The sequence below is a fragment of the Macrosteles quadrilineatus genome, unplaced genomic scaffold, assembly GCF_028750875.1.
Source record: "Macrosteles quadrilineatus isolate MER2022 unplaced genomic scaffold, UCM_ALF_1.0 Scaffold_9__3_contigs__length_116548681, whole genome shotgun sequence".
Lineage (NCBI taxonomy): Eukaryota > Metazoa > Arthropoda > Insecta > Hemiptera > Cicadellidae > Macrosteles > Macrosteles quadrilineatus.
The window spans coordinates 18986861-19014293 of record NW_026542602.1 but is presented as its reverse complement, the minus strand read 5'-3'; the positions used below and the strand labels follow the sequence as shown (position 1 = coordinate 19014293).

Sequence of the window (27433 nt, the reverse complement as noted above, 5' to 3'; positions counted from 1 at the left end):
ACTTTAATAATTGGCATTGTATATATTTACATATGACACGCCTGACTTTTAAGCCAATTTGATCAACAACCATTTATACAGAACAATATTTTATTAAATCACCTAAACGAAAATGTAATTAGAAGTATTTAAAGTTGACAATCTAAATAATCTAATAATATGTTAAAATAACTTATAATATAATAACATAATATTAAACTAACCTGACGTTGTCCTTTATTCCTTGGTCTTTGTAGGATATAATATAAAGCGCGGGGTGTTTTGCCACTTCTTCTAATAAACTGTAGTCTTCCTCACCACTAAAATTTAACTTGTCGCTAAGCGACCGTCGCTCCTGACTGGTCTTGGAGCAGTACCCAGCGACTGCAGCTCGCGGCTCTAGCGACAGTAGCTCCAAGCAAAACAGGACTATGCAAAACCCCTTTGATCAGTGTCCCGCGACTGCCGCTCAGCGACGGTCGCTGCGCGACCGTCGCACCTGTCGCTCCAGGCAAAACGTACCTTTAATGTGCAGTGATTGTTGAACCATGCAGGCAATAGAGTACCCGTGTCGGTACCAAATTGCCCTTAATGGCATCTCGATTCTCATTCTCGGTACCGATGCTTTTCCTAAGAGCTGTGGTACTGATTAACACTGTACCGTCACATCACAATTTACAACTCAGTGATCATTAGTAGGCTCACACTAAATTTAATTTTTTTCCTACCGTGAAGCATTTACGTTTTCAGGGAGTGTGTAGTTTTGAACTTATTTCCCAATAACTAATATTCGTTCAATGTAGTTCTGTGGTAGATATAATACGTCTGAGTTCTAAATATAAGTTTTTGTAAAAAAAATTTAACTTATTTCTAGTGAACGATTTTTTGGCAATCTGTTACTGAATCGTATAGGTTACAACTTGTTCTGATATTAATTCTAGTATAAAACCTGTGAATTAAACAATCACATTACCTACATACTACTTACATTACGTTTTATAGTAGTAATTTAAGCGCTAATCTTTTCACTATCGTCGACCTGTTTGTAGAACATACTTGAATGGAAGTAGAAGAATAACAAATCTTGTGAGTTTTCGAATGATTAGTCATTGAAATCAGCAAAGTTATAGAACCTCGAGTTAACTGAATAATATTGCAGGAGTTGGTTGTTTGGTCATCAGCTCAATTGTAGGTGTTGTTTGATTACCAATTATCTCAACGTCAAACACAGTGTTAAGGATTTATACATTGTTTAAACTAGCTTCTCAATACTATTTCTTCTTGAACTATGTTTGCCACTTATATTATGTGTGTTACTGTATTTTTGAAAAAGAACAAGTTTATAGATAATGCTTTCTTCACTTCCTCTTGTCCCTATTAGGTAGAATTTGAACTCATTTATGTACTGCAAAATATAATTTATTAATTATTAGAATTCCATTTAGATATGAAACCAAAAAACAAGCAGGCCATGAGGCAATTATTTTCTTTTTGACAACGAGGTGTGTTGTTAGTCTTGTGGTTAGTGTATCAACTTCTGTACCACAGAGATGGGTCCGATTCCCAGCACATTTCCTACCCATACTTTTCATGGGAACGGATTTCACGTACGGAAGCAAACAATTCAACTTTTGTCTTGATTGGGGTTAAAAAAGTATTGTATTTTATTAAGACAAGAATGATCACTGACGGAGAATAATATTTTATCAAATAATGGAGAATTTATGATGCCGTCTCCAGAGGAAAGCAGTAGCACATTAAACCGAAGTTATTTCCTTGGTACTGGTCATCGTTGGCTACTCTCTCATCATCTTGTACCTCTGTTACAGGTGTCACTGGTGGACAATACGACAGACTACGATGACTATGACTACCTAGAGGCACTCAACACCTACTACTGGGAGGAGCTATTGCCTCCTCTGGTAGTCTACAGTGTTACCATGGTACTGGTCATCGTTGGCTACTCTCTCATCATATTTTACCTCTGTTACAGGTGTCACTGGTGGACAATACGACAGACTACGATGACTATGACTACCTAGAGGCACTCAACACCTACTACTGGGAGGAGCTATTGCCTCCTCTGGTAGTCTACAGTGTTACCATGGTATTGGTCATCATTGGCTACTCTCTCATCATCTTGTACCTCTGTTACAGGTGTCACTGGTGGACAATACGACAGACTACGATGACTATGACTACCTAGAGGCACTCAACACCTACTACTGGGAGGAGCTATTACCTCCTCTGGTAGTCTACAGTGTTACCATGGTATTGGTCATCGTTGGCTACTCGCTCATCATATTTTACCTCTGTTACAGGTGTCACTGGTGGACAATACGACAGACTACGATGACTATGACTACCTAGAGGCACTCAACACCTACTACTGGGAGGAGCTATTACCTCCTCTGGTAGTCTACAGTGTTACCATGGTACTTGGCATTATCGGGAACTCGCTCATCATCTTTACGATTTGCCGTTACCGAAGAATGAAGAGTACAACTAACGTGTTTCTCGCAAGTCTTGCATCTGCTGATCTGTTGCTTATCATTATATGTATTCCAGTAAAGGTAAATAACCTATGGTTTTTACAATGACGATAAAGTACAATAATTTGAAATAGCTTTTACTGATCAATAACTGAACTATTCAGCCTTCTTAAACTAACTCGTTTTCATGCCAATAGGTTTTTAAAAGGAGACCTTTAGAATTTTAAATTGAAGTATGATAGCTTCAGGTACTACCCCTAACGATGTAACAAAGTGTAAATAATTTCAAGTAAAAGATTGTAACGAATAGCTGAACAAAATTATTGTAGTATGATTAAATTGCCTTGTTGCAATCTGAATCACAATCAAACATTGTGTTTGCATAATGAGATTGTCTTCATATACATACATAAGGTGAGTTGGTGATCATATTGTTTGTAACAGTTGGCCAAACTGTTCTCGTACGGCTGGACCCTTGGACTGTTCCTGTGTAAGCTGCTCCACTACATGCAGAGTGTGTCTGCCATCTGTTCTGTTCTAACACTCACTGCGATGAGCGTTGAGAGGTCAGTACGTCTGCTACTGCCCTAATATGTGATTCATGTAAATGTTTAATGCATATAATCTATGTAAAATAAACATATAAAGTAAAGATGTTCAATATGCGGTATCGAATTTTGCAGCCAATGTAAGAGTTCATCAATTTTACTGGAGGACACGATTGACATCAAAATTATTTGTGCATTCCGAAGTAGTTAAATTTTGAATCTTTTAGATGTATATATCATTGTAATCGTTTATTGCGGAAGGATAATGGACTCATATCAAGAATCCTTGCAATATTTCACAAACCAACTTAGCATAAAAACAATTTTGTAATGTAAATCCAATACATATTTAAACTACATTGGAAATGAAAGTTTATACGCTTGTGTAAGACTTGAATTTACGGATATACGAAACTACGATGTAATATTTTAAATATATTATGCCACTTCGTACATATAGTTAGTAATTCAGCAAAATGAAATTGTTCTTAATAGTGTAAGTTATTACTATCCGCATTACCATTGAAATGAAATGTCATACAATTTTTGATATATCTTTTTACAACTACTTATATGCTAGTAACAATGATTAAATAACAAAATCTTTATACACTTTTGTAAATTAACATCTTTTTCGTTTTTTTATCTCAAAATAAGAGATTTAAGCAACAGGGAAGCTCAAATGAGAGAGGAGTTTTTTACGCTTGTTTTTTAGTCAGAGTTATTTTCCACCACTTGTCTGTTAAGGAGCTCTAACATTCCGACAACGTGCGAAATCCTGATATATTTGTCGTCTATATGGCTTACCGTTGAAACACCGATATCTCTTGTACATAATTTCAGGCTTTGCTCAAGAAAATCTGCCGAAATAAGGGGCTACATTTTACATATATATTTTCGTTACTTGAATAAAACTGTAATTATAGTCATCTCGTATTACAGAATTTTCATAAGATATAAATATTCGAAATCGTTGTAAAGCGTGGGATTTATAAAGCGGTTTTTTAAGCGTGTGGATAATATGGATAAGGAAATTCAATACATAATTTTTAAACGTATACATTTATAACTAAAAACTGTATTCAGCAATTATTTAATAAAGGTTTTATATACACACCCATTTTTAGTCTTAATCATGGATGATACCACGATACACCATAGACAGAAAATTGACGAATGAATTGGAATTATTAGAAGGACAATTGAGCTCAAATGAATAATCACAGGAGAAGGATCGGTTTGGCATCCCTCCTAAATTGCCATTCATTAAAAAGTCAATATCTTTAAATATATATCTTTATTTGAATACCTATGTAAGAGCTGCTTATATAGCATTTAAAAAATCTACATTATACTCTCGATACCTACAATAGGACCTATTAAAATTTTAATATAATGTCTCACCAATATTCAAGTTCTATATTAACATTCTCACACAAACACATCTACTAAAATGCGTTTCGTGATAAAAGATTGTTTTAAAATATATCTCTCAGCTACGATTTATCAAACATTTACGTTTCCATACTAAATTTTCTTTTGGAAACTGTTTTTAAATAGCTATTATTTACTGTAAGATCTGACTGAATTCCCTCAATATATGTGCGCTTTGTTTTGAAATGAAAAACATCCGCTGGAATAACAGCACGCTGGAGTTGAATTCCCACACTTTATGATTACATTCCATCTGAGACACATTATTTTCAGTTAATATTGTTTGGACTGTGGAAAATTGTTTTATGGTCATAAAAGTTTGTTTGAGTATTTGTTAACAAATAATATGATACGTTACTGTCCCCAAGAGACAAAGTATATTTTCCCTTTTAGATTTCTTTCCAATTGTGATACTGTACATAACATTATTTCATAAGATTTGATTTTAAAATCACTCCAATGAATCTGAAATTGCTATAAACATGTTTCAATTTGTAGATGAGTTAATTTGTGATAGAGTTACTTAAAAATCCTTGTACAGTATATTAATATTTACTAATTTTTATTTGTAACTATCTTAGCCTACTATCCCTATGATTACAACAAATTATTTTGTCATGTCATTTTGTAGAAGGCTGTCTTTAATCACTTAAGGTTAGATTCCAAATTCTTCCGTTGGAAACATTACATAGAGCAAGGTTTTTTTTTTTTTTAGTAAAGCAGTATAGGCTATTTTATGTTAATTTTTGACAATAAGGATTAATATTTGATTGAACACACAACATGTTTAAGTGTTTAGGTCGTACATTCAACTATTTTAAGGCTTGAAAATGTATTATTTGTATTAATTAATTTTATTATTTCTAAGATATTATTATAAGCTCAAGCTTTCGCACAGTTCTAACTAATCCTACGATTTTGTAGCATAAAAAGTATATAAGTAAAAAAGTCCACCTCAATAGAAAAATAACACTTCCCCTGTATAATAATAACATATAATTATGTGAATAACATGTAACATTTTTGGAATCATATTTTTGAAATTCAGATTTTAGCTACTTTCGTAAACAGTTTTTCCAAAAATAGATAACTACCAGTAACATTAGGACTATAAAATTATAACTCACTCACGTATTACTGATACGGTGAACCATTGATGATACCAGATTATATATCTATTAGTTAAACTACAAGTAAAAAATCTTACAAAGTATCTCAATTAGGACACTTATTACTTTCAATAATAAGCGTATTGCAGATAAAATATAAACAAAAGATCGTATTTTGAACATAAGATTATTTTCATAAACCAAACAACTCTTAGAATGAAATAGGGATAAGGAAGCTTATGTGGTTTTAACTTTTTTTTGACAAATAATCCAACAAAACAAAAAATATTAAAATGTGAATTTAGAAAGGGTTAAAAAGATGATTATTTCGCTAAAGGGAGTTTAAATATAAATCACAAGAGTCATAGACCAACGAATATTATATTAAAAGGTGATATATATATATACATATATATATATATATATATATATATTATGTCTAAAAGTAAATGCTGAGTGGCAAGGAGAAGTGAAAGGTACATTTCCAAACGTGTGTTAAGTTAGAAGTATCAGCTGCCAGTTGGCTGCCTTGCTGATATATTATATTCAACACCCTGGAGTAGCAGAGGTAATGTGCCCACAGCCCGTGAAATCCTGACATATCTGCCATCTGTATGGCTTACCGACAAACCATCGATATGCTGCGAGCATGTTTCAGACTATTTCAAACTTTTCAGTTAAAATACATGTTTCATTAAAAAAATACAAATATTTTTCAAACCTTTACAAATATTACAAATATTTGCAGTTTAAATATTTCTGAGAGTTTTTGTTTCGTAAAAAATATGTTTATAACTGCTGACTACTACTTTAAAATTTTAACTGTTGAGGCCTATAGGATGATTCAGGTATGCTAACTTCAATAATATGAGTAATGGTGAAATTTATGATTTACATTAGGCTTTCGCTGAATATGTATTAAATATAATTTGAAAAATGTCTTAGGACGTTTAAAACCATTGTAAATTGAACGTATAGGCAATACAATACAAAAACCATTCATTTTACATTAAAACTTTGTTTAGTAACAAAAAAAACCATTTAATCCTTAGAAGCTCTTCCATTGTTTAAGGGTGATAGTTAAGATGAAGTGAGCGATAAAACAATACCATTACTCATCGTCAAATTAGTCACAGAAGTATTTCGATTTCAAAAGTATATGTGATACTTGTTCATGATATCGAATCTATACAAGCATAAATATATAAATATCGGAGCTTAATCAAAGTGGTTTTTAAATTATAAAGATGATTAAGTTGAACTTTTAACATAGTAGCAGTGTATTACAAAAATAAAATAAACGGTATCAGCATTCTGACACATACTTTCTCCCGTAAGTTTGTCAACAACCTTTATCATGTGTAAGTGGTGAGAGTAAATATACGGAAATTGGATTTGTATGATTTTTTTTCTTTACATACTAAATTTTTATCAAAATTGTTCGAGCCAATTTAGGGAAATCCGATTTTCCGTTATTTTATGGGGTTTTTATGGAGAAATAACATAATTTACAATAACTTTTGAACCGTAATTTTTACGGAAAAGGGATTTGTACCATTTGGTTCAGAATATAAAGGACTATAACATACCAAAATTTTTTCAAAATCGTTCGGGCCATTTTTCGGAAAATCCGATTTTTCCGTTATTTTATGGGGTTTTATGGGAAAATCCCCATCTAAAATCAAAATTTCTTAAAAAAAAAACTATCAAAATTGTAAGGACTTACGAACCTACTATGTTAAATCAAAACTGGATTTTTGTCTAAAATCCTATTTTTCGTTATTTTATGGGGTTTTTAAAGGGATAATATCATAATTACCCATAACTTTTGAACCGTAATTTTTACAGAAATGGGATTTGTACCATTTTGTTCAGAATTTAAAGGGCTACAACATACTAAACTTTTATCAAAATCGTTAGGGCCGTTTTTGAGAAAATTTGATTTTTCCGGTTTTTTATGGGTTTTTATGGAAAAATCCCCATTAAAAATCAAAATTTCAAAAAAATGAAAAAAAGCCTGGAGATACCATGGATTAGAACCTACATACCAAATTTCATCGAAATCGGACCACAGGTGTAGTCCCTAGCTCTGTACACATCCAGACACACAGACACACACACGCACACACACACGCAGACATCACTTCGAAAACCACTTTTTTGGGTCCGGGGGGACCCAAAACGAATATATCTACTCAAAACTCAAACTCGAAAATTTTGACGAAAACAATACTTTCTCCATATGCTATGGTATAGGGGGAGAAAGTAAAAGAATATTTTTTAAATTTGTATCTGAAACAAAGTCATACTTTTGTAGAATTTAATTTCATACATAAATTTAAACTTCAGTATTCACTTATTCATTTAAAACTTATTCTTGCCAAATATAATGCTTTACGTAAACGAATTCTTTATTTTTTTATCATTACTATGTGGTTCCTCTTAGAAGTTGCATATGTGTTATTTTTACATCTCAAGCTTCACGACGGATAAATAAATACCAGAAATGTAATTTACATTGCATTTTAGGTTTCTATAAAGTGCCTACAAATGTGTAATAAAACAACCAGTTGTTACTTAAATTGTCTACACGTCCATTTGAGTAATCACAATAGGAATGAAATTGGAATAAGGAGGAAATTCACTAAACTTAAAGATACATTACGAAAACAAAAGTATGTGTACATGGACTTTGGTATAGTTTGGTGAGACATACAATAGGATATCCCTTTAATAACATAGCTTAAAACTCAACTTAATATGTTTTTAAATAATTTATCAAATATATCCGATACTATAAAAGAACTTAGTTTGTACAAAGAATGTCTTTTCTTTTGAAATGCAAAACAACTGAAACTACTGAATGATGTATTTGAAACCCCACGTTTTATGATCATATCCCATTTGAGACACATCAGACATTCATATTGCTTCGCGTTTCAATAACATTTGTGGTAGCTGTTTATTTATGCAATAGATGACCCCCTTCGTTCGATACAGCATAAAAATAAATTCTATATAAAATTTGTTTAAAATCCTTGTACGCTTTAGTAAAGCTTAGTGATATCTGATATAATATTGTTCATATAAATTTTTATAAATTTGTACAGTAAATTATAGCTGTCAACTCACATTGTAATTTTTAGTTTCTGAAGAAACTAAATATGTTAAAATTGTTTTATTACGAATGTTAAGTAAAAGGAGAAAGTGATATTCCGAAATATAAAACCACATCTGTAAGAGCAAAAGCGTTGTTTCAATGTGCCTAAAGCGTTTTTAAATATAGCCTCACGTAATATCGTGGAAAAATATCAACTTACTTTGTTTCGTTATGTAAAGGTCTATTCTACAATAAAAATTGATTTTTATTTGATTTTGATTTAACCATGTTAAATGTTTACTAAAGCTGTGTTGGTTCATAAACGAAGCTCCTGTTAATAACACATCTAAATGTAGGTAAATGTTTAATCTAAAAATTATCTCAAAATGTTGGTATTTATTTTCGGGCCTTTACTGTTTGGCTTCTGTTTTTATGCCCACTAAGTTTTATAGTTTTTTTTCAAACATATTTAGGGTAAATATACATATTACCATTACCCAATCCATTAGTGTGCTGACAATGATGCCTTCAATTTACCTAAGCACATAATCCTATTGTGGCTAAACGTCCAAACATGTTGTTTCATACCTTTATACGGTTAGATCATAATTTATTTATCTCTGTCACAACGTATACTTCAATTTAAATAATATAATAACTACCTAGTGGTAATTAAAAGTAGTGTCAATATAATACAGTAATAATAAAATATTAGGGCAATAACATAGTACCGTTTAACACCTTTTGATCATAATGTCTGTATTTTAGATTGACATTTTTCTAAATCAATCGTTGTTGGCTCGTAACAAATCAATCTAAAACACTGAGATTGTTCTACACAGTTACCTATTCTAATTTTTGACCATCCTTGCAGATCTTTTCAACTAGTAAGTCAGGAATTACAAATAACTCAACTTGTACCTTGATACTCTTGATAGGAAATAGAATTTTGGATTAAATAAAGTCAAAACTTCCCGTTGGTATGTGGAAATATTATTTCGCTTGAACCATTCTGGAACTAATATCTAGTTTCAAATAATAGCCTAGTGTGCAGCCTTTTGTAGTATATAATTTTGTTCTTTACTAACATCATCGTTAACGCTGGACACTTGTTTAGCTGAATTGAAGGTAGTTTGCATACGGTGAAATGGGAGTAACAAAGGAATCACTATTTTCTATTGCAGTCCACAAAAAAAATCTGAAATACTAGGAGGAATACTAATGATAGCAAAACATTTTCTGCGAAAGGTTTTGTTTTCCAACCTCGTCCATGAGATCAAATTATTTTTTTTTCAATTTATATATAATATCGATGTTCTACTAAATTATAGTATATCAATAATATGTCTTTTTTATGAAATACTGAAAAGGAAGAAAGCAACGTTTTCAACACAAATGTGTTGAACTCATTTGTTTTAACATTAAGACTAGTTTGTGTGATCTACGAATCAATTGTGTAAAAACGGCTTTGCGCTTTTCCATTTTAATTATATTGCATCTTGTTATATTATTTAATTGGACTTTTCCAACGTTTATTGTGTTTTAAACTACACAACGTTTCTGCTTGTGGATAAACTCTTCCCGTTATCAAGTGAAAATATACTAATGCTACATTAAACTAAATTGGCCCTCAAAAGGTGGCCAGTGGCAACTAGTTTCATCTAGATGAGTAACAAGTCCACCCAATTAGTTGCACAACATTTCTTGGATTGTTTTCAGACAACAAGTTAACATTTTACCATCATATTGACCACGTAATAAAAAAGTTAGTTCAGGAATATTTGCCATCATTTGCAATACATGCCCTTGCAAATTCTACGAAATCTGATGTCCTACTTTCCGCTTATTATGGTCATATTTTCCCACATCTTACCTATGAGAATAAGTGGACCTTATTTCTATTCCGTTTGCAGAAGCGGGAAATTAGAGCTATATTTTCTTTAAAAAGACGACAAACTTGCCAACCGGTTTTTCAAACGTCAAACATCCTAACGTTACCATCCCTTTACATTTACAAAACCTTGTCATTCCTAAAACCAAACATCGACAAGTTCAACATTTCCCACAACCATGATTACAATTCAAGAACTTCTTATAATCTCCCAGTCCCTATCCAATATACAACCTAAAAAAATCTCTTTACAATGCAGTAAATATCTTTAACAACCTTCCAACGCACCAAAAGGCAGAATCAGGCCATCTTAAATTCGAAAGAAAGTTAAAATCATTTCTATTAAATAAATGCTACTTCAGCGTTCGTGACTTCCTGGCTGACTGCTAGATTCTTAATTGTCCTTGGAAACAAAATGATATTTAAAGATTTAGTTTTAAGCTATTTTATTATTGTAAGATAAATTTGTATATTATACTATTTTGACGTAACTAATACGTGTAAATATGTATATAATTGGTCCAATAAACGAGTTATTGAGCTATAGGGAAGATATGTGTACAATTAGTAGTTTAACTAAGTGATGTAAGTTTTATTAAGCTGCAATAAAACTTTTGCACGGTAATTCTTCTGCACATGCTTATGGATACAAAACAACATAAAAAAGGTGACATGATAATTGAGAAATTTGATTATAGTAAAATCAAATTCATCAATTCACGAAGTAATTCTAGATAACCTATGATGGTTTAGAGTTTAGATATACGTGGTGTAGGTGATTCTTGCAAGGTTATTTAGGAACACACTTCCACTTCCTTAGCCTTGTATAATAATCTTGTACTCCTCGTGTTCACAGGTACTACGCAATCGTCCACCCTATGAAGGCCAAGTATCTATGTACGATCAGTCAAGCCAAGAAGATTATCCTTTGTATCTGGCTCGCTTCCTTCCTACTGGCCACACCTATGTTAGTGGTCCAGGTACAATACATACATCTATTAACAATAATCCCAATAGAAACAGCCACAAATGCCAAACATCATTATTCTCCAATTCTTACATGAAGTATCCTATACTGTTTATAATTTTGCTGCATTGAAATGTCACCTGACATTTTTTACATATATATGTTTTATTTTTACATATGTTTTTTATGTGTTTTATTGTTATCTTTATTAATATTTAAATATACAAGTTTTGTTTTGATATAGATGAAGTATATTTTTACTAACTAACAAATACGGATATAAATTATTTCCTTGAAACCTTTAATATACGCAAATTAAAGAACGACAAAAAACAATAAATTTTTATATTATAGCTAACTAACTGTCTAACCTGTGGCAGCTATTTGACAATTTTAACAATAATATTCTCAGTTAAATTTTATTTTAAAGGTATTAACTAACATTAACAGTACTGTACGTTTTTCTATTTCCCCTGGTTTTCATAACCTTTATTCAAATACATTTATAATAACCTACACCTATTTCTACTTAATATTTTAAGGTGAACTCCAGGGTTGCCAAAACAATGATGGTGATAATAATACGCACAGTCCATTGAGAATCTATAGATTTCCAGTCAAAGGCGGGACAGTAGAAGGCCCTTTGTTACTGTAAGCTAGGAAAGCCAAAACCAATAAGTGAATGAACTCAATCTCTTTTTGTTTGGTGAAATCACATGTTTTATAAATTGTTTAGTAAATAGGTATGATATTATGTTATTTAATTATAAGCTGCAAAATATGTAGCCAGTAACTGTAAGTAGATATAAAATAAGTGAAAAGTAGTTAAAATCATATATACAGGATATTGCAACACACACTAATGCTATTTCATGCATACGTACTACATGCACTGAAAGAAGGTCTGTTGATTTTATATTATTAGTTTTTTTAGCAAATAAATTAGGGGCTTAAGTCTCCAGTGCCCCAAAAAGAAAGGCACCGATGTTAAGGACCTAGTGTGCTAAATCATGCTTAAGTGTTAAATACATGCAACCAATTAAGTTTAATATAGTTAAGTTTAATTTTATTAAAATTTTAAATTAAATTTATATATATATATATACAGGGTGAGTTTTAATTGTCCCCCCCTCCAACTTTTTTCTACATTTTTTCAAATATCAATCCCAGACCACTTCCAAACATTGTTGGGTAGTAAGTACTTCATTTTGACAAGGTAGTCATTTCCGGCCGCCATCTTGGATCCACCATATTGGATGCAAAATTTTTTTTCAAATAAAAAGGTGGGGTTGTGACCCATTATTTAGAACTAACTTTTTACCCTGATTACAATGCCGCAAACTGTTTAAAAAAATCTTGATTCATTCTAAAGTTATGAGGGCGTTTTAGAACTTTATTTTTAGCCCTTTTTAACATTATGCATTTACAAACTAAGACCATAATCTCAAAATAGTGCTAGATAAAGATAAGTATACACTACCAGTAATTGTCGACCTATTTTCACTTGGTTATGACTGATGTATTTTTTTCGGCCGCCATCTTGGATCCACCATTTTGAAATGTGATAAATTATTTTAAATATGAAGGGGGTGTTGTGACCCATCATTTTGAACTATTTTTAAAGCTAAACTCAATGCCGCAATCCATTCTTTGTTATCAAGTTTTATTTATGAAATATTGCAATTTTTTTGTAAAAAATGTCAGTATTTCAAAATCAAAAAATTAAAATGAAAAAACGGATCACGGAATTAAGTTCAGATTAAAAAAGTAGTTCGAAATAATGGGTCACAATACCACCTTCATATTTAAAATAATTTATCACATTTCAAAATGGCGGATTCAAGATGGCGGCCGAAAAAAATACATCAGTCATAACCAAGTGAAAATAGGTTGACAATTACTGGTAGTGTATACTTATCTTTATCTAGCACTATTTTGAGATTATGGTCTTAGTTTTTAAATGCGTAATGTTAAAATGGGCTAAAAATAAAGTTTTAAAAATCCCTCATAACTTTAGAATGAGTCAAGATTTTTAAAAACGGTTTGCGGCATTGTAATTAGGGTAAAAATTTAGTTCGAAATGATGGGTCACATTCCCACCTTTACATTAAAAAAAAATTTTGCATCCAATATGGTGGATCCAAGATGGCGGCCGGAAATGACTACCTTGTCAAAATGAAGTACTTACTACCCAACAATGTTTGGAAGTGGTCTGGGATTCATATTTGAAAAAATGTAGAAAAATGTAGGGGGGGGGACAATTAAAACTCACCCTGTATATGCATCGAATGCTGATTGCTTCATGTATGCTTCTATATAAACATTACTGTTAGCTTGTTATATATAAAATCTTTTCCCTAGATACTGGAGGTGGTGGGGGAGAAGCATCCAGCCTACTGGTGTACACGCAACCGTGATGACGTAGCACTCTGGCGTCTGCATGAGTTGTACATGCTGATGTTAATACTGGTGATACCTACTGCAGTGATGGCGTGCACATACACATGCATATGCTGGGAGGTTTGGTCTGTCATGCAGGCCAGATATGACATGACTAGCGGGAAAGCGTAAGTGTTTTAGTATTGCGCTTCATGGCCTGGCACATATTTAATCTTGCAGTTATACATCTATACTATGCTATAAGCAAGTTCATAAAATTAAGGTGGTTTATGGTGGTGGATTCCTGGCATCCCCAAGCACCTTTTTAGCTTGATGTGTATATTAGCTGTTTGGCGTTGTTTCAAAGTTGATGTGAGGTGGAGGGGATGGAATCGCTTTCCCTCAAACCACCTAAATTTTGTGGATGAAGTAAAGGAATGAAAACACATTAAAGCGTATTAAAGGATTAGCTGAACTATTGTCGTGAGCTCAACATGGTGTTGAGTTAGTTTTTGTAAACAATTGTTAAATCTAACTTTTGCTCTAAGTTTAATTTCTGTAACCAGGGTAGTACTTTTTCTCGTGGGCCGATTTATATCTTGCTAAAATAAATATCTAAGGCGGACGGTTTCTTTAAATTAATTTCTGCTTACGTTTGTATAAGATCCTTTTATTAAGGAGTGTTTAATCTTTTACCATTAACATACATATTTATATAGAAAGCTTTTATTTAAATTACAGAACTCTCACGTGTGAAAACTTCCCTCTCAGCTGTAAACGAACAACTAGTTTCAAACAGTCCTTCAAGGCCAATCAAGAGGAGAACAATACTGTAAAACAGGTAGGAAATAAAGTGTATCGTAAAAAACTGAAAGAATCCAGAGGCAAACAAACAAAAGAATAGTATTAAATTAAACCTATTACAAAGATTTACTCTGGGATATATCATTAATCACTACACTTAGGCTATATAAATTTTTCCTGATTTCAGGAAATTCAGATGTTTTTTATAGATTAACCAATGGAGTGTGTATCTTACTACTAAACCAAAACCAAACCATAGTACCAAATATGTAATAGGCAATTCTTACGATTTTAATATTCTGATACCATTTACGATGAGTAAAAAGTACTAAATTAGCTTTGATTCGTAATGGTTATCTTAAATAATTTGCAATAACTTCTTTCTTATGTCTTTTATTTTAGCATGCTATGCGGTTCTTAGTTAACCAAATTTGACCTGTCTTTATGTTCTAAAGCTATAACCCAACAAATTGTGCATCTTAAAACAATTTTAAACAAAATATTATCTTATCTGAACACTTTCAGCCGCTATGTCAAGCCACATCAAACAATATGTTATGTTTCCACTATTATTAAGCTAAACGCATTTCATTGTCTTTTTTTTACATGAAAACTCTCTTTTGTTATATCAACCCTGTTGCTATATATTTATGACAAAATGATTTATGCTTTCTGAATAAGATATAAATGATAAAACAGCACCCAAGCAACACAATAACCAACCATGGGATAGTGTATATTGTATTGGTGAAAGATATGATTTGCCTACAGGTAATCAAGATGTTGGTGATGATAGTGGTAGTATTCGTGATATGCTGGGCTCCCATGCTTATAGACAACTGCCTCACAGCATGGCAGGTGCTGGCCAGTGAGCGACCTGGCAGCATACTCAAGCATATGTACACCATATTCACGCTGATGGCTTACTTTAACAGGTGAAGAGTAAACACTTCTTTTAATATTTGAAACTTGGGCAATTATAGTTTAAATACTGTAATTTGATGCTCTTTTGTAAATGAATCGTTCACTTGTTTATCAATTAATTTGGATGGTTTTGGATTTCTTGAACAGGGATTGTAATGAAATTAAGTTTACTCCCCCAAAGATAAAAAAAAATAAAAAATAAAAAATGTAGGCTCTACGAGAAGTACACGGCATTCCCTAAAAGTATGTTCTTACGTTAGTTCTCTTAATTTAACTCCATTAAACATAGTTTTTGTCTGTTGAACGTATAGAGTCTGTCATTATAACAGTCATACATTTTCCAAAATTTTCAAAATGGCATACGATTACCTATTTCCGTCTGCAATCCTAAATTTGTTGTATTGAGCAACCGGTTTCAAGGTTAAAACCTTATCATCAGGCTCTTGTTGTCACTCTTGCGAGATCGTCGAACTTAAAAACGTGCAAAGACAATACATAAAAAAAATAAAACGACGCAGCACGGGCAGTCGTTTTGCAATGCCATTTTGTCCGCCCATGCTGCGTCGTGTGGGGAACTAGTTCCCGAATTTATGTTAATCGTCTGTCAATATGTTCGTGTTTTATTTATTTACATGTTAGTGTATTTGTGTGTTTTTAAAACTTGACGATCTCGCAAGAGTGACAACAAGAGCCTGATGATGAGGTTATAACCTTGAAACCGGTTGCTCTATACAACAAATTTAGGCTCACAGACGGAAACAGGTAATCTTATACCATTTTAATATTCAAGAAGTAATCCTGGGACAAATAACATCAATACAAAATTATCATTTCATGCAACGCAATTCATTAAAGCTACAGATAAAAAGAGATACAGGAAATGTTTGTAAAAGGGAATTGTTAAACATTTGGGGGATTGTATGAACAATTAGAGAAATAATTTGGATTGGCCGTAATTTGTTTGTAGAAAACAGGTTAGGTTCGGCATTTTTTTTAAATGTCTTTTGTAAAATTTTGAAATACATTGGAAATGTTAAGGTTGTACCATAGCTTTCCTCTCTACCCATTTAATTAGTTGTAATAATTGAGAAAGTTAGATTACGTTTGTTATTTACTGTACAACTTTCTTGACAGATTTATGACCGTTGAGAATCTAAATGACATCTTGTGAATACTTTTCCACTCTAAAATATTACATAGGACTTTGAGTAATGTCATTAAATGAGGCTTTACTCGTGTATTACCATGTACTATGGTTACTAACATATTAAGCAAAAGGTTTTTAAGACAAAATTAAAACTGTAAAACATTCTTACATATTTTTACTCAAAGTTGCTCTTAAAAATGTATTTGATACAATAATAATATAAAAATACCAACTACTTTTGCATATTTTATAATTAAAATCATATCTCATATTTGAAAACATAAAAAAATGGTTCGTATTGGAATAGATAACTAGTTTAAATTATTAAAAACAATAAGAAAAGCCAGCTTGGTTGTTATCTTACGTTTTCTGAAACATCTGTTAGATACTCGTATTCTGCAATCTACTTTTACAACTTGCTCTGGGGAATTTAACTTCCCAGTTATCTAAACCAGGACCAGCGCAGGTGCAAACTCAGTGTTTGTTTAACCATTTAGCTTAACAAATTGCCAAGTACTTTGGAGCGATTAGAGAGTTTCACACTTTTATATGATCCACGATTACGTTGGTGGTATTTAAAGTTAAAAATTGTGTTTCGTACATGGTATTCGTGTAAACACTAACTGTCACATTATGATGGTTGATATCTAGCTCTCGGGAAGGCTTTTAGCTATCACAGGATTAGGTCTGTTGTACTCATAGAAGTTATATTAAAATAAAAATTAATTTAAGGCAATAAAACTCTATAATGACGATATTCAATCAACATAAACAAAACTATTGAAACTAATAAATCAATCACATATTTAATTAATGAGATTAATTCAACGCTTTAAGAAATCATATTAATTTTTAAATGTGTGCATTTCCTACACTATGTATTTTTTTTAATTTTAAGCATAATATGAACCATATACAAATTATAAGCGACCCCATTCCCTTTAATTTTAGAATCTAGACTCAAATTATAGGCGCGTCATCAGCAGTTTTGTTGAAACTGGAGTTTTAACGATCTCCCTTTGTTGAATTGCGGTTAGATTAATAGATCTTTTTTCAAAGTCTGTTACGAATTACGGGAACTTACTGGACCCTAAACATAATTCAATGAACAAGTCCTTGTAATTACAGTAGACATATGTCCCTATTTTATGATGGTTCAGGCTAGTCTACAACTAATTTTTCAGTTACCAATTTTATTAATTACCATGGTCTACATTTAACCTAGGTATATACACATACAACATCGAGTAATAAAAAAAAATCCACAATTAAAGTATTATGGGATGATCTATTTGGTAAGGTAAATGATCTCAAATTTAGTTAACCTCTTTTTGGCAACCTCATGAGAAAGTATTAAATAGTCATAAAAATATATCATAAATTGGTCTAATAAACTGTTTTGTTTCAGTTGTGTGAATCCTATTGTGTACGGGTTCATGTCTAAGAACTTCCGGGAGAGTTTCCAAAAAGCACTTTGTCTATGTTGGAGAAGATCACCGAGAAGACAATTGTCCGTGTCTCAAACCCGCACAACATCACTGAGGTACAACGATCGGAACTCAGTGCTTACCTGAGATCAGGTCTGTACCTAGTTGTCTTCTGTGAGGTCTAAAACTCATATAGCTAGAGAACGATGCACTTAGTATTTAGAAAATAGTTAAGAAACTTCACGCTTCTTTAAATCTATAATCTCTTTTAGTACATTCGAATCGCCGGAAGACTGCCACTCGACAACTCCCCACTTCCAAGCAGGTTCCTACGTTGTGTTGATGTCAGAGATCGTGGATTCAATTTTCCAGTCACGGACACTCAAGTTTCGTTGTTTAACTCTTCTAAACTAACCTAACCTAACTACCAAACTTGTTGTCTGTTTGATAATCCCCACTTGCTTTCCGTTATCAAACGGAATTACTCGGATTAAAATTACAATCATAACTATTACGTATGAAACTTAGCATCACACTTTGCCAAGGGGGGGAGTTACATTTCACCTGGGAGGGTGGTTTTTCGGGTGGTAGTATTCCGCACCCTTTGCATACCATTTATGTAATATTGAGACATTGTTAAGTTTCACCACTTTGTATTTTATGGACTTTATATTGTTGGGCTTAGAACTTCCCTTGATGTGGAACACAGAACATTTTATTAATAACAAAAGTATTCCTTTTCTGGTTATCCTACTGATATATATATATATATATATATATATATATATATATATATATAGCCGAAAGAAACTTTATAAACGTTATAACACATTTTCCGTTGAATAAGGAACCAATTTTTCTTAGAAACTACAAAAATTATAATCTTACTTGGCCAAATTCACAACAGATATTCTGTTTTTTTTTCAGCTAACGCTCAGTGTTCACAACACTGAACGTTTTTGAAGATCTCAACAGCACGTTGCGGCCCCAGATGGCACATCAGTGTTCTGTGTTGGACTGTAAACAGCCAAACAACTGGACACTTACATTGAATGTCTCAACAAACCCTGTGTTGAATGTTCACTTTGTTGTGTGTTGAACCCTCATGTACGTGATTAGCGTTGTTCGTCGTGAATCTAGACTGGATACAAATTAAGGGAGCAAGATCTTGAAGAGTAAAATTTATTATATCTTCGTTAACATGTAAAAATCCTCGTGAACATGTTGTGTGTATTTAATTTAACAGTTTCTTGTAAGAAACATCCATATAGTCAATCGGTTCTTGTGAATAATAGAGGTTTTTAACTGGCTAAAGACAATATTTGACGTTTTTGAAAATTATAAATCAAGTTGACGTTATGCTAAAATGCAATGTGGTATCTAACTTTGTTCAAAAAACATCAACTTATTTTCTATAGTCAAATAACGTTTAAGAGACAGTTTTTTTTCTATATCGTTTAGTTGCTCTCAAATACTCCGGTAAAAGTATGTATAAAGTATGACCTTCTTGTATGTCTTTTGTACAATATCATTCGTTGTGTATAAAGTTCATCTTATATTTTTTTTTTTAGATTTTATATTTTCTTATTTAAAATACCCCCGCCGCAAACCTGACGCCTAAGTGAATTTCCATTTGGCTGAATTGATTTTCAATTGATCTATTTAAATAACATTAGGTTTAACGAGTACCTAGGTTTGCTGCTACAAGGAAACTAATAAAGTGTGTTTTAAGTAAAATAATTATTGCTTAGTATAGAATGAATATATTTGCCAAGTTTGATCAAAAGATATCCATAAACAAGCAAACTACAACATTTTACAATATTCTCCATAAGAATAACATGGGAATTTTAAATTTACCATTTTTTAGTTTTCTCCGTAACCAATAACCGTACAAAAACACTTTGATATACTGAATTGTTTGTTTTTTTAGGCTCTTTAAGAAGGTTTAGAGAAAAATTGGGAAATTTTGTGTTTTGAGGGTCAAAAGTGAGAAAAACCAATTTTTACCCCATATAACCCTGTTCCCATGGTCCGATCATGCTGGATCGCGAACTCATTCAAGTTTATCCCGCCTTACACCTTCAAACCAAATTTCATCAAAATCGGATAAAAATTACTCAAGTTATCGTGTTCACGGACACACACACACACACACACACACACACACACACATATATATATATATATATATATATATATATATATACATGTATAAAAATTTGAACGAGTGGTGTTTTTGGCCTCAGTGGACATCAAAATGAAAAAGTAAATCGTTCCGGGGCCTAAGTCTTACCATGAGACCTACGGTAATAGCTACTTCCCTATAGGGAAATTCGCTAAAAGTTTAACTAGTCGAGTTTTTTTTTAATTTATTACAATTATCTAACTCCAAAAAATATTATTTTATCATAAATGGCATAGCTCATAAGACATCTTGAAAAGGAAACAAGAAGCTTCAAGATACAACTTTAACATGATATTTAATTATGGTGATAGAATCTTATATGATTTTCTCAAATATGTGATACCTGATAATAAATTAATTTAATACATTTTTTCATTAGATATTAAGATCAGTAATCCTTTAAAGAATTGTGAAGCTCAATCAAAAGTAAAAATAATCAAACTCTGTCTATTACCGACTGTGATAAATATGAACAGACCCTTTGCACTGTTCCTAATGTAAATTATTATAGTTTCAAACCAATCTTTTGAAACTGGTCTGTAATCACTATGTTGTAATTTTGTATCGTTATGTAGATCCTACAGTAAAAACATTTTTGTAACCGATTTCATTATTTATGACCTCACCCCTTTAGATGTGCATATATTTTAAATTTTACAAATTCATCTTGTGAAATGACTTTTGTATCATTAAAAAAATTGTATTTATTTTTCATCTTTCTTATTGTTTGTCAGGTTAATATCCAAAATGGGAAATAAAATAATGGCAATAGAGATATTACTGACCTAAAGTGTTGCATCTGATCTCAGGAACATGTTTCAGTACAAGTTTGATTGTTAATGTGCACCAAAAATATGCTCAAAGACATTGTCACGAAAGTTGGCAATGGATGTTGCATGTATTGGAGTTTATAGGTGTTTTGTGGTAAAGATATGTTACATGTTAAGAAGATCAGTGATTAATAGGATTTGTCAGGAATAAAGAAAAATATATACACAATATAAATTTTTGTCTTTATTTGCTAAAATATATAGCATAGACAGCATAACAGGTATCACAATCTTCAATAAAACACGTTAGCTTTTTAACATAACTCAAAAGCTGTCAAACGTCTTACGAGACGAAGTAATATACAAATTTAAAAACCCTAGAAATCTAAAAATCTGTTTTAAAGAAAATTTAAAATAAACGGTATCAGCATTCTGACACATACTTTCTCCCATAAGATTGTCAACAACCTTTCTCATGAGCAAGCGGTGAGAGTAAATATACGGAAATCGGATTTGTACAATTTTCTTCAGAATTTAAAGGACTATAACATACTAAATTTTTATCAAAATCGTTCTAGCCAATTTTAGGAAAATCTGATTTTTTGTTTTTTTATGGGGATTTTTATGGGAAAATAACATAATTTACTATAACTTTTGAACCGTAATTTTTACAGAAATGGGATTTGTACCATTTTGTTTAGAATATTAAGGACTATAACATACTAAATTTTTATCAAAATCGTTCGGGCCATTTTTGAGAAAATCCTATTTTTCCAGTTTTTTATGGGGTTTTATGGGAAAATCCCCATTAAAAAAAGTAATTTTCTAAAAAATGACAAAAACTATCAAAATTGTAAGGATCATAACATACTCTGTTAAATCAAAACCGGATTTTTGTCTAAAATACTATTTTTTTTTATTTTATGGGGCTTTATGGGAAAATAACATAATTTACCATAACTTTTGAACCGTAATTTTTACAGAAATGGGATTTGTACCATTTTGTTCAGAATTTAAAGGGCTACAACATACTAAATTTTTATCAAAATCGTTCGGGCCATTTTTGAGAAAATCCGACTTTTCCAGTTTTTTATGGGTTTTTATGGGAAAATCCCCATTAAAAATCAAAATTTCAAAAAAATGAAAAAAACGCCTGGAGATACCACGGATTAGAACCTACATACCAAATTTCATTGAAATCGGACCACAGGTGTAGTCCCTAGCTCTGTACACATCCAGACACACAGACACACACACACACACACACACACACACACACACACACACACACACACACACACAGACATCACTTCGAAAACCACTTTTTTGGGTCCAGGAGGACCCAAAACGAATATATCCACTCAAAACTCAAACTCGAAAATTTTGACGAAAACAATACTTTCTCCATATACTATGGTATAGGGGGAGAAAGTAAAAATCAGTAATACAATGGATATACATATTTTTTTATTATTTATAGCATTTTTACCTCCTCTCCCTTATGCTCGTATAATTACAAGCTAAGTCCAAAGCAAACAAAAACCACAAACAAGCACCTTGTTAATATAAATTGGCCGTTAGACAGGGTGTTTTGGAGGATATATCGTCCAAAACGGATTACATAGGGAAACGTTTAATCTTTGTTTATCTGGTTTATCGTGTTCGTATCAGTTTGTTAATTGCTTCAATACAGCGGAATCGCGTTTGGAAATTGGTCGTTATGTTTGAAGTTAAATCTAATCTGCTCATCGTTTTAACTACCGAAGTAGACCCCATGAGAGGATAGAACAAAATGACCTTGAACTGGGTCATTGACCTTGGGATTGAAGATAGACTTGTTATCGTGACCCTGGGGTCAAGATACGCTTGTTATCATGACCTTGGGGTCAAGATAAGCTTGTTGACTAATTAGGTTTGTCCTTGGAGGTTAAGAGTGTGATAAAAAGTTTTTAGGAGTAGTCGGGAATCGAACCAGGGTCTCCAGTATGTGAGGCGGGAGTGTTAGCCATTGAGCTATGACGTCAGTTTGTAGAGCAAGAGTCTGAGGTGGTATAATAGAATAGTCGTTGGATTTTTTGTCACCAGATTGCAGCACTGTAGGTACAATTATGTCCACCAGAGTGCAGTGTTGCGATGAGTTAGTGCTTTATGCATTTTGCAGCTAGTGTATAGAGGTGCACCATTATAGTATCACGTGATGTCTCTTTAGCCAATCAGAGGGTAACTATTCTCTCTAAGCCATAGATGGTTGTGTCACGTGATGACTCTGTAGCCAATAAGGGGTGACTATTACCTAAAAGCCCAGCCCCTTTCAAGATGGTGGTGTCACGTGATGTCTCTTTAGTCAATCAGAGAGTGCCTATTCCCTCTAAGCTAAAGATGGTCACGTGATGGCTCTTTAGCCAATAAGAGGTGGCTATTACCTAAAAGCCACGCCTCTTTCAAGATGGTGATGTCACGTGATGACTCTTTAGCTAATCAGAGGTTGACTATTCCCTCTAAGCTAAAGATGGTCACGTGATGGCTCTTTAGCCAATAAGGGGTGACTATTACCTAAAAGCCATGCCCCTTTCAAGATGGTGGTGTCACGTGATGTCTCTTTAGCCAATCAGAGAGTACCTATTCCCTCTAAGCTAAAGATGGTCACGTGATGGCTCTTTAGCCAAAAGGGGTGACTATTACCCAAAAGCCCAGCCCCTTTCAAGATGGTGGTGTCACGTGATGTCTCTTTAGCCAATCAGAGGGTGCCTATTTCCTCTAAGCTATAGATGGTCACGTGATGACTCTTTGGCTAATAAGGGGTTACTATTATCAAAAAGCCACACCTCTTTTAAGATGGTGATGCCACGTGATGACTCTTTAGCCAATCAGAGGGTCACTCCAGCCTATCACAGAGTAACTATTCCCTGTAAGTTGTGTCACATGATGTCTCTTTAGTCAGTGAGCTATTTTCTCTCTAAACCACATCCGTTTCATGATTGTGATGACTCTTTAGCCAATCAGAGAGTGACAACTTCCTCTAAGCCATAGATGGTGTTGTCCTGTGATGTCTCTTTAGCTAGTGAGCTATTTTTGCCATCTAAGGCATGCACATTTTAAGAAGGTGGTGTCATACAACTTCTGCTAACTAATCAGAGGGTGGCTTTTCTCTCTTAGCCATGCCTCTCTTTTACTGATGATATATTTAATATGACTGTTTTTGGGGTGTCCTGTTCCTCTAAAGCATATGTAGCATGTAATTCTTCAAGATGGTGGCACCTATGAAAAGGTTTAGTTTTATTATATGCTACCAAGTAACAGACTGATGAATCTTCCTAGGATAAAAGGTTCATAGAAGTAACCAACAATTGAACCGGGATCTGGTGTGACATGATGTCTTTTTAGTCAATCAGAGGGTACATTTCTCCTCTAAGCTATGCACCTTTTAAGATGGTGGTGTCAAGTTAGTTCCTTTGATCAACAGTCAGAGTGTTTCAAGTGTCATGCCCCTTTTTTAAGATGGCAGGGTCATGTGTTTCAACATCAACTAATGTGTCTTAACCTAGCTTTAGACACTAATAATAATTTTTTTCTCGTATGTAGTCTTAATAGTAAAGTGATACCAACTTAATTATTATCTTATATGGTGTATTCTCGAATCATCACAGTGTTTATTGATCTAATCTATATACAACGTGTCTATACAAGCCTTTGTGGTGGTAGTTGTTAAATGTTTATGTGCCTTTTTTGATTAATCATGTGTTTAAAGTGATGTGGTGGGAACTTCAAACAGTACCAAGTCACTTGCAGTTGGTTTCTGTTTATTTTTCTGTTTGATCATGTGGTGGTTTGGATTCTAATCACTGTTACCAACCTAATCACTATTCATTGTATATTTTAATGTTATATGGTAGCTTTTTAGTACCAACATATATCATATACCTTCACAGAATGTTCCCACGCTTTTCTGTTTGACCATATGGTGGTGGTGGGAATCTGAAACATTATATCCAGTTTTACTAGACATATAATGAAATGTTTTCAGTACAAACCAAGCTATATTACTATTGTTACTCTCTATCAGTAATATGACCTCAAAGACGGTTTCCATGCTTTTCTGTTTGACCACTAGATCAATGTGGTGATAGAAATTTCAAACGATAAAACTAACAAAACTACGGATCTAAATATTCACTGGCCAGTGTCTAATCACTTAGTGGAAAGGTAAATGAGAAAAATAGATTTTTATAGATATAACAATATATTTTATTGGCTACTTTCTTACTAAATACAATTACATATAAACATAACCATAAAAAAATTGAAATTTAATCTTGAGCTACTCTCCAATTAGTAAAAATTACTTAAAAATCTGAATGTTTGGGGTGGATGATCCATCGTTTGCTGTGATTAGTAGTTTGTATCCTTCCACTGTTAACTGGTCAAGCTCAGCGTCCTCTAGCTCACTATATTTTGACGGTAGAAACACAGATGTTGTTGTCAGATCGTCCATCTTGATATCTAGGACCACAGCCGTCTTTCCATAACGCGTGTTGACCTTCCTTGCCCCTGTAATTAGAGAGGCGGGGCGACCAACCAGTTCCTTCAGCTGAGTAGTCTCAACAGGTTTGGCAAGGGCTACAAGCTTAGCATCCAGAGACATATTCTGTAAAACACAATATATGTATTAACAATAGAACCGTAATATGTTCCAACAGGATAATAGAGAACCCATGATTGTAGAGCATAATTTCACACTTAAAAGAAGCACCACACCAAAGCGTGTTACAAAGGGTTAAGCATTATAAGTTAATATATTGGTTAATATTTTGATTGTTAATCAGTCAGAATAAACTAACATGTCTTACCATTTCTGTAGAGTGAGGATAGATGAACTGAGAGATGGTGGACTAGAGTGATGTCTAGATGAGTAAGCTGAAGACACTAATTCAGATGGACTTCTGGTTGGGGCTTTTATAGTGGACGGTTCCCCCACCACAGATGATAAGCTTGTGCGTCAACTGTGGAGCGCCTAGATGTTATGTAACTATTGTGACTAAAATTATGTTAATTAGTAATGAAAATAAGAGTTTTATAAAGCTGGACTATTATATGATTTAGAAAAATAGACGTAAACGTCCGATAACAGTTGTCCTACACACAGGACATCTGCGGATCCTAATGACACATGTCCCGCAAAACACGTGTCCGCACGACCTAAGTGCTACTGTTGGCCTCCTATCTAGGCATACCATACACACAGGTCGATCCCTTTCAGGTGTATCGGGTTGTACAGGAGTTGGTGATACATCAAACCTGTACACCCCTTGACTCTCTGCCAGAAAGGCTATCCTATCACTGGAAGCTCCTAGAGAAGCACTTAGTCTCTGATATAGGTCCTGCCAGATAGTTGGTGCTAAGGTACACCACTGTTGTTCAGAAGCTTCAACAAAGAAATAATTTAGAGTTCCTAATGTTCCAGCCAGAATTATCATCCAATCCAGCAATATATCTACGGCCCCATGTGACTGCCATAGAGGAGCAACAGCTTCCTCACTCTGAAAAAAAAGAAGAAAACCAAATATAATATAGGTATTTAAAATTCGCAAACACACACAAACACACACAGAGAGAGAGAGAGAAAGAGAGAGGGAGAGAGAGAGAGAGGGGGAGAGAGAGAGGGAGAGAGAGAGAGAGAGAGAGTACTTAATAGAAAGACAGGATGTGACAACATAAAACTTACCCGCAAAAGGCTGTCCACACGTAGACTCTCCTCCTCCAGTAGGCTGGACAGGATTGTTTCCTCGCATGCAGGTCTCAATTGACGTACACACACTTGGCAGAGCCCCCATCTGGGTGTATTTGACCTCCTCTCTGGTTGGGGAACGTACCTATGAGGGTCCAGGGCTGCTATATACACATCCTGTAAAAAGTACATATACCATAATCATAAAATAATCTAACATAATATATAAAATTTACACTTGACATCTGTAATACTAGTTAATTTACCTCTGATTGGTTAAACAGTCTTCGACGAGGGGGTGCTTCTGGTGCGATGGGTCTGAATGTAGCCTGACGGTGTGGGGTACTTGTGGCAAACCCTCTGGCGGGATTTGATCCAGTAAACATGTTGGATGGTAGCCGGTTCTCGTCAGGGGTGTTCTAAAAGATAAAGTGTAAAGTTAGACAAACTGTATAGTGTAGTTAGTATTTCAGACATATAAGTTAATCTTGTAAAATACAACTCACCACAGGTCTGCGAGGAAACTCAAATGGGTCAGGGGAGTGTTGT

At 33.3% G+C, this 27433-nt stretch overlaps 1 protein-coding gene across 1 annotated transcript; it reads left to right on the top strand.

The window, feature by feature from the left end:
* Positions 1-1919: 1919 nt before the first annotated feature.
* LOC129003272 (QRFP-like peptide receptor) lies at positions 1920-19698 on the top strand. Its single transcript, XM_054431563.1, has 11 exons — positions 1920-1934; positions 1973-2086; positions 2137-2250; positions 2301-2552; positions 2916-3037; positions 11410-11533; positions 13882-14087; positions 14641-14740; positions 15475-15638; positions 18183-18354; positions 19129-19698. The coding sequence occupies exons 1-10, from the start codon at positions 1920-1922 to the stop codon at positions 18346-18348; spliced, it is 1377 nt and encodes a 458-aa protein (XP_054287538.1). The 3' UTR covers positions 18349-18354; positions 19129-19698.
* Positions 19699-27433: the final 7735 nt, after the last annotated feature.

Bases quoted from the DNA above. Each gene is read 5' to 3' on its own strand.
- LOC129003272 (XM_054431563.1), top strand. The intron at 2,251-2,300 runs GTATTGGTCATC...CCTCTGTTACAG, and splicing joins TAGTCTACAGTGTTACCATG to GTGTCACTGGTGGACAATAC. The intron at 11,534-13,881 runs GTACAATACATA...TCTTTTCCCTAG, and splicing joins CACCTATGTTAGTGGTCCAG to ATACTGGAGGTGGTGGGGGA.